This window comes from Dipodomys ordii, unplaced genomic scaffold, assembly GCF_000151885.1.
Source record: "Dipodomys ordii isolate 6190 unplaced genomic scaffold, Dord_2.0 Scaffold173, whole genome shotgun sequence".
Lineage (NCBI taxonomy): Eukaryota > Metazoa > Chordata > Mammalia > Rodentia > Heteromyidae > Dipodomys > Dipodomys ordii.
Window position 1 is genome coordinate 897,679 of NW_012267389.1, and position 8,641 is coordinate 906,319.

An 8,641-nucleotide genomic window follows, 5' to 3' on the forward strand; every position below is an offset into this window, starting at 1 on the left:
AGCACTGTGTGTCAGCACTGCGTGTGTCAGAGCACTGTGTGTGTCAGCACTGCGTGTGTCAGAGCACTGTGTGTCAGAGCACTGCGTGTGTCAGAGCACTGTGTGTGTCAGAGCACTGTGTGTGTCAGAGCACTGCATGTGTCAGCACTGTGTGTGTCAGAGCATTGTGTGTATCAGAGCACTGCGTGTGTCAGAGCACTGCGTGTGTCAGAACTCTTCTGTGTGTCAGCACTGCGTGTGTCAGCACTGCATGTGTCAGAGCACGGCGTGTGTCAGCACGGTGTGTGTCAGAGCACTGCGTGTGTCAGAGCTCTGTGTGTGTCAGCACTGCATGTGTCAGAACACCGTGTGTGTCAGAGCACCGTGTGTGTCAGAGCACTGTGTGTGTCAGAGCTCTGTGTGTCAGAGCACTGCGTGTGGAAGAGCAATGCGTGTGTCAGAACTCTTCTGTGTGTCAGAGCACTGCATGTGTGTCAGAGCACTGCATGTGTCAGAGCTTTTCTGTGTGTCAGAGCTCTTCTGTGTGTCAGAGCACTGCGTGTGTCAGAGCACTCCCCATGTCAGAGCACTGCGTGTGTCAGCTCTGCGTGTGTCAGCACTGCGTGTGTCAGAGCACTGCATGTGTCAGCTCTGTGTGTGTCAGCACTGCATGTGTCAGAGCACTGCGTGTGTCAGAGAACTGTGTGTGTCAGAGCACTGCGTGTGTCAGAACACTGAGTGTGTCAGAGCACTGCTGTGTGACAGAGCACTGTGTGTGTCAGAGCACTGTGTGTGTCAGAGCACTGCCGTGTGTCAGAGCACTGTGTGTGTCAGAGCACTGCCGTGTGTCAGAGCACTGTGTGTGTCAGCACTGCATGTGTCAGAGCACCGTGTGTGTCAGAGCACTGTGTGTGTCAGAGCACTGCGTGTGTCAGAGCTCTTCTGTGTGTCAGAGCACGGCGTGTGTCAGAGCACTGTGTGTGTCAGAGCACTGTGTGTGTCAGCACTGCGTGTGTCAGAGCACTGTGTGTGTCAGAGCACTGTGTGTCAGCACTGCATGTGTCAGAGCACCGTGTGTGTCAGAGCACTGTGTGTGTCAGAGCACTGCATGTGTCAGAGCACTGCGTGTGTCAGAGCTCTTCTGTGTATCAGAGCACTGCGTGTGTCAGAGCACTGCATGTGTCAGAGCTCTGTGTGTGTCAGAGCACTGCATGTGTCAGATCACTGCATGTGTCAGAGCTCTTCTGTGTGTCAGAGCTCTTCTGTGTGTCAGAGCACTGCGTGTGTCAGAGCACTCCCCGTGTCAGAGCACTGCGTGTGTCAGCTCTGCGTGTGTCAGCACTGCGTGTGTCGGAGCACTGCGTGTGTCGGAGCACTGCGTGTGTCGGAGCACTGCGTGTGTCAGAGCACTGCGTGTGTCAGAGCTCTGCATGTGTCAGACCACTGCATGTGTCAGCACTGCGTGTGTCAGAGCTCTGTGTGTGTCAGAGCACTGCGTGTGTCAGCACTGTGTGTGTCAGAGCACTGTGTGTGTCAGAGCTCTGCGTGTGCCAGAGCACTGCGTGTGTCATAGCACTGTGTGTGTGTCAGAGCTCTGCTGTGTGTCAGAGCTCTGCGTGTGTCAGAGCACTGCATGTGTCAGCACTGTGTCAGCACTGCGTGTGTCAGAGCACTGTGTGTCAGAGCACTGCGTTTGTCAGAGCACTGTGTGTGTCAGAGCACTGTGTGTGTCAGAGCACTGCATGTGTCAGAGCACTGCGTGTGTCAGAGCACTGTGTGTGTCAGAGCACTCCCCGTGTCAGAACACTCCGTGTGTCAGCTCTGCGTGTGTCAGCACTGCATGTGTCAGAGCACTCCCTGTGTCAGAGGACTGTGTGTCAGAGCACTGTGGTGTGTCAGAGCACTGCGTGTGTCAGAGCTCTGCATGTGTCAGAGCACTGCGTGTGTCAGCAATGTGTGTGTCAGCACTCCCCGTGTCAGAGCACTGTGTGTCAGAGCACTGCATGTGTCAGAGCACTGTGTGTCAGAGCACTGTGTGTCAGAGCACTGTGTGTGTCAGAGCACTGCATGTGTCAGCACTGTGTCAGAGCACTGTGTGTGTCAGAGCACTGTGTGTGTCAGAGCACTGCGTGTGTCAGCTCTGCGTGTGTCAGAGCACTGCGTGTGTCAGCTCTGCATGTGTCAGAGCACTGCGTGTGTCAGAGCACTGCGTGTGTCAGAGCACTGTGTGTGTCAGAGTACTGCGTGTGTCAGAGCACTGCGTGTGTCAGCTCGCACTGCGTGTGTCAGAGCACTGTGTGTGTCAGCGCACTGCGTGTGTCAGAGCACTGCGTGTGTCAGCGCACTGCGTGTGTCATAGCACTGCGTGTGTCAGAGCACTGCCGTGTGTCAGAGCACTGTGTGTGTCAGGGCACAGCGTGTGTCAGAGCTCTGCGTGTGTCAGCACTGCGTGTGTCAGCACTGCGTGTGTCAGAGCACTGTGTGTATCAGGGCACAGCATGTCAGCTCGCACTGCGTGTGTCAGAGCTCTGCGTGTGTCAGCACTGCGTGTGTCAGCACTGCGTGTGTCAGAGCACTGCGTGTGTCAGAGCACTGTGTGTGTCAGCTCTGGGTGTGTCAGCACTGCGTGTGTCAGCACTGTGTCAGCACTGCGTGTGTCAGCACTGCGTGTGTCAGTGCACTCTCTCATCTGCCGTGCCCCGCTGTCTGCCTGGGGAGTGAGTCAGCTCCCTGTGGGCTGAGGGAGCCGGCCTGACCTCTCACCCTCGCTCCTGCCGCTGGGCTCAGGATGCTGCCGCCTCCCTGGGGTCTCGGGGGTTCAGTGAGGGAGGCTGGGGCTCCTGTGGGGCGGGGTGGTCCTCTCTGCTGCCCAGCACCGTGGTGCATCTCTAACCTCACCGTCCCTATTCTGTACACGCACAATGCTCATAGACAGTTGAGCACCCGTTCGCCTGTCTTTACTCAATAGAGTAAATAGAGACCCTTTGCCCAGCAAGGGTCTCAGTGGAGTTTGGACAGCACCTCTCGGGGAGGCCGGGCGGTGATGCCGGCCTGGTCCCTGCCCTGTGGTCAGGTCCAGTGTCGTCTCCTCCTCCTCGTCCTCATCCTCGTCCTCCTCCTCCTCCTCTTCGTCCTCCTCGTCCCCCCCCCCTCAGGATCTGGGAGGCCGGGCGGTGATGCCGGCCTGGGCCCTGCTGTGTGGTGAGGTCAGTGCCCCACCTGGCCCGCTCCTCACCCCCCAGGATCTGTGGAGCAGATATGGCTGCCATCTGTAATCATCTGCCTGGGACAGCCGCAGGGTCATGCAGATGAAGCTCAGGAACAATCCTGCATCTTGGCTTTCGGGCTGCTTCCACCACTGCATGCACTGGCTCTGCTCCGAGCCGCGGAGTCTGAGCTGTGCCGGGGCCCAGGCTCCAGACAGGCTCCGGACGTGATGGGGACCTGGGGTGTCTCACTGCCGCCTGGGGGGGCCCACAGGGCGAGGTCGCTCCTGGGGACTGCGAGTGCCACTCGCCAGTTGTCTCCTTTTCTGGATTTGTTCTCCTGAGGGTGTCAGTCTGGGACTGGGCTGTGAGCAGCTTTCTGAAGATGTCACATGTGTGACCAGGATTTTGTGATTGTGGAGGATTTAATGCAGCTGGTTGAGAGTCAGAATCATCTTGAAGCCAGGCCTTGGTTCACGCCCATCGCCCTTGCTACTCGGGAAGCTGAGATCTGAGGATCGTTTGAAGCCAGCCAGGCAGAAAGTCTGTGAGACTCCTATCTCACGTAACGACCGATAAAGGGGGGCTGTGGCTGAAGGGGTGGAGCAGAGGCTTGAGCTCAGGGACAGAGCAGGGCCCTAGGTTCAATTCCAGAATCAGAAAAAAATGATCTTGGGCTATTTTTAGTTTCCTTAGTAGCCATTTACTACTAATCTCCATCTCTGAATAACATCTGCGTGAATGTGCGGCTCAATGTCCCCCAGCTCAGATATGACATCTGAAGGCCACGGAAGTTTCCCCACTGTCACTGGGGAACGTGTTGGGCCGTGACTGTAAACGCGGGCGCAGGCTTTTCCACTGTGGGGCACGCATCAGGGGGACCGAGCCCCCTCAGAATGAGCGATGCCTTCTTCTCCCTGAAGCAAGACTCTCCTTTGCAGTCCCTGACCGTGGCTGGGACGTGGAAAGGCCCGTGATTTTTACGCCGACCCTTTGTAGTCACGATCACCCACCCTCCCCCTTGGGTTCTCACCGCCCATCTGGCCCCTTTTCTGGCATTTTCTACACAGCATGGAAGCAGTTCAAGAGATCTGGAGACGGCTTTTTCCCCTGCTGTCTGCATGCCTGCTACTCGGTATGGCCGGGCCTGTCATCAGAGAAAGCACCCTCCAGCCCCGGCCCCTGGGCCGGCCTTCCCCCCACTGCTCACTGAGGTTCCCCCGACAGCAGGGGGTGGAAATGGAGGGACGAGGACACGAAGCCCTGCGGTCCTCCAGAGAGCAGCCTCGCCCAGGGTTCAGTGTTTCTGAGGATCAGCTTCCTGGGCTGGGCTGGGCTCCGTGCACGGGCCCTGGCCCTAGACTTACCTTCAGCTCCGGTAGAGCTTTTGCCACCCAGGGATGGGCTTGGGAGGAAGACCTGCTCCCGAGTCAGCCTGACGCCAGGAGAGCCCATGGGAGGCTTCGTGGGCCCACGTGCTGTCATGAGGCTGTAATCACTGACCTCATGGTTTGGAGCCACAGCATTCACACCATTGTATTCCTGTGATGCTTTCCTAGTCTCTGGAGCCCAACCTGGGCCTGTGCAGCAGCCTGTCCTGCCTGACCTTGGTCTTGAGCGGAAGCTGCTTTAGAAAAGTGGCCCGGGGTGAGTGTCCTTCCTGGGGACCTGCCCCAAGGGTCCACTGAAGTCCGGAGAGCTGAGGAGGAGGGGCTGTTTTTACGAGCCTGGAGACCCCTGCTGACACAGCTCTGCCCTACTTCCCTTGTTGATCATGTCGGACATAAAGGAAGCAAGAATCTATTCTTTCTCTCTCCAGCAAACACTTTTCTGTATAAAAGATGCCCTAAATCCTTTGTGAGGGCCACGTCCCATGCAGCGCGCTCTGCGGGCCTGCTGGTCCCTGGCGACGGTGGCAGGGCTGAGCACGCAGTCCATTTCCAGAGCGAGAGCCATGGAGGGTCAGCAGGCGCTCAGCCCGAGCTGCAGGAAGCACTGCCGGGTTTGTTAGTGGGTCAGGCTGAGGCTCGGCACCAGACTAGAACGGGAGAAAAACTTTCTGTGAAGACGAGGTATTCATGGCTTCTCACCATGGAAACCTGCGCATCCAGGTGACAGGCACCCTAGCTGGCAGGCAGTGCCGTGCAAGCTGGCGTGGCAGCCCCTGGGGGGCTGCAGAGCCGCAGGGCTGACACCCACCCCGAACTGACCGCCAGGGGACCCGCAGCCCCCAATGCAAACACTCAGGTGAGCAACCACACCTGCAAAAGCAAACCCCAGCGAGTAATTAAGCAAGCGAGCGATGCCTGCTAGTGAGTGTTAATTAAGCAACTGTTCAAAGCGATGTGGATCCGAGCCAGGTGTGGTGGGACAGCTACACAGGCGGCTGAAGCCGGTTGTAAGTTTGAGGCCAGCTCGGGCCTTGTGGTGAGACCTTGACTCACAAAATAAAAGCAGTGCTGTGTATTCCAACAGGCGAGTTCTACCCCGTGACTTTAATAGAAAGAAGCAGGCTGTAAACGTGTATACGATGTGACCTGGCTTCCAGGAGACGGAGGGAGGGAGGGAGGGACGGCAGTGTCTGTGTGTAGGAAAACCCTGGGACCAGCAGCCCATTTCCTGTGCAGCACCTGCCCATAACCCTAAGTGTTAAATTTGTACAGTCTGAAGACGTGGAGAAGGCTGGCGTTTGGATGAGAAGGGAGCACGCTGCGACTCCCAGCGGTGAGGCATCCCTCCAGGGGCTCCCCGCAGCCCAGGCTCAGCCGGAGCCCCGCGGGCCCCGCACCCCTGGGACAAACCGACGGTGTGCGCCCTCTCCCTCCCGGCCTCCCAGCTCTGAGGAGGCCCCATGGCCAGGCTGTCTGCTCAGCTCCAAGGCCTGCTCTTGAGAATCGGACTTTTAGCAATGTGCTTCCTCTACTGTAAAGCAGCTTGGAACAGAATAGGTTTTATAACATGAATGTGGCGAAGGGTCAGAGCACAGAGGCATGCACAAACTCACACTCAAGCACGCCCTGTATACACCACACGGACACATCCACATGCACGCGGACACACTGGCAGGTACAGCCACGGGCTCCCCCCATACACATATGCAGGTATACCACTGTTTGCAAACCCAGCGCACACACCCACACTGAAGTACAGCCCCACGCAGGCACTCGACGCACACCTCGTGTGCACATGCACGCAGGCCCTGTCGACTGGCGGGCTAGGGGCCGGGGCTGAGGAGGGCTGCTGTGCCCTGCTGTGCTGGCTTTTACCACGGGCTGCACCGACACTTCTTGGCCCCTCAGACCCTCAGCTCCCATGAGCGCTTGCAGGCAGAGGCAGTGATGTTTTGAGCAGGGCTGGTGTTTCCCCAGGTGCCCGTGGCCTCTCCCGTGGCTGAGAAGCCTGGCACCGCTGTGGAGGGGCCTCAGCACTGCCCACAGGGACTCATCCAGGTATAAGTCAGGGTTTATTGAAATACACACATAGCTCGCTCCTACCGGGGGGTGGAGTTTGTGGACATCTCATACACATAAGCTTGAGAATACACACTGATCATTTGGCCACCATGTCTGCTCCTGGTCGGGCGGGTGCTCTCGTTCTGGGCTTTGTCGGGAAGACAAAGGCCCCTGTCTGTGCCGGCCTAGCACTGCAGGCTAAGGCGGCCACCGCCCACCCTCACTCCCCTGCGCTTGAGTAGCTGGCATTCACAGCCCCGTAGTGTCCACTCAGGGTCACGGCATGGCGTCCACTCCTGGCTGCTACAGGACACGTTCAGCTATGGCAAAGCTTCATTTCCTCAAAATGGCTAGAGCAAGCGGAGCAGGGCTGGAGGTGGGTGGAAATGGGGCAGGCCGACTCTCTGTCCCCCGGCTGCTCCCAGTCCTGTCCTTGGACTTTGGCCCTGGAGGTGGTGACGTAGGTGTTCCCTGGATCCTCCGGCCGTCTGCTCACCATGACTCTAAACAAAATCCAGCAATGGATTGGACAGGGCAGTGTGGAATGAAGGTCGGCGTAGGCGCTGAGCCCGGCGGCTCTGGCTGCTCCCCAGCTTGCTTTTGGAAGCTGGGTGGGGGCCATTGCTGCCTCCTGGCCCTGCCCGTCTCCACCCCTGCCATGACCATTGTTAGTACCGATGCTGGCTGGAATCTACAAGACCAAAACCATAGGGATGATTGATGGCCCTCACTCTTGTGGGGAAAGTAGTGTAACACCTGCTCAGGGTCCTGGGTCCCGAGGCCACGGCCCTCTGCTGGGCTGGGCCTCAGTGCGTTGCAGGGTCCTCCTACACCAGCCCTCCCAGCTACTTCCCACACCTGCAAATCACCAAAGCTCAGGCGCCCACGGCTATGTGCAAGTACGGTTCATGTCACTCTATTTTGTGTTGACACAATTCTCCAGGTAAACAGCCTCCGTGGCTGGTCCCGGGGCCCTGCAGCCTGGTCGCCAGCCTGGGCTGGGGCCCTCCTGTGACCCCTCCAGGGCTGCTCTGGCCCCGGCCACCTGCAGACGGGGGCAGCTGTGACATTTCTGTGGAGGAGGAGGCTGCTTTTTGGCTGGGGCCACCGTCTTGTCGTGGCTGAGAGATGGTGACTAACAGGGCTGCTGGCGCCGAGGCCTGGGGCACGCTGCCGTGGCCGTGGGGCCAGGAGCTTGTCCTGAGAGCAGGCCACTCTCAACAGCGTTCCCTGGCCCGGCTTCAGAGTGACTGAAGTTCTCACATGGCCTCTGTGTCTGTGTAGTGCACAGAACGGGAGAGCTGTTGGCATGGCTCAGATGGCGTGAGCGGTCCTGCCCCAGCCAGCATGGGGCTCGGACGGCGTGAGCGGTCCGGCCCCAGCCAGCGCGGGGCCCTGCTTGTGGTGCCAGGAGGGGCCGGGAAGTCAGGAAGCCTCCTGTCCTCTTCAGAAGCATCCGGTTTTGGTATTCTCTTCCCTGCTGTCTTTGTGGGCCTGTCTACACAGCTGTGCAACATCATGAGCAGAAGGACCTAAATCCTGGCGCTTAAACATCATGAGCAACTAGATCAAGGGAATCTGAACCTGCCTGTGCTCGGGATCAGGCGCTGGTGGGGTTGGGTTAAGGGCCTGGAAGATCAAGGCTCTTACTGACCCAGCAGGCACACAACCTTGGAATGGGAAAAAGCCTGCACACGCGTGTGTGGCACACTGCGGTCTGCTCCAAGACGAGGGAGGAGGCTAGAGGACCGAGGTCTCCGTCTGCAGGAGGGACGGGGCTCGGGAGCCCCGGTGCATCTGCAAGGCGCTTTCCGAGCCGTTCCGTGACATGGACCAGCTGTGCAGGCGGTAGTCTCGGCTCCCGGGCTGGGTGGGACACAGGCCTCGCCACCTTCTCTTTAGCTCGCACTGGACCTGGGGGTGAGCATGCCAGTGACTGGAGGCCCGGGAGGTGAGGACGGCCGGGGGCCCTCCGAGCGCCCTCCGCCCGCCCTGCGCACTGGA

At 58.8% G+C, this 8,641-nt stretch overlaps 1 protein-coding gene across 1 annotated transcript in view; it reads right to left on the minus strand.

Annotated features, from left to right (window-relative positions):
• Positions 1-8,377: 8,377 nt before the first annotated feature.
• Vipr2 (vasoactive intestinal peptide receptor 2) overlaps positions 8,378-8,641 on the minus strand; it is a 75,027-nt gene continuing 74,763 nt past the window's right edge. Inside the window, exon 10 of the mRNA XM_013033637.1 lies at positions 8,378-8,636. Coding sequence (XP_012889091.1) covers positions 8,378-8,636 — 259 coding nt within the window. The remainder of the gene's footprint in view (positions 8,637-8,641) is intronic.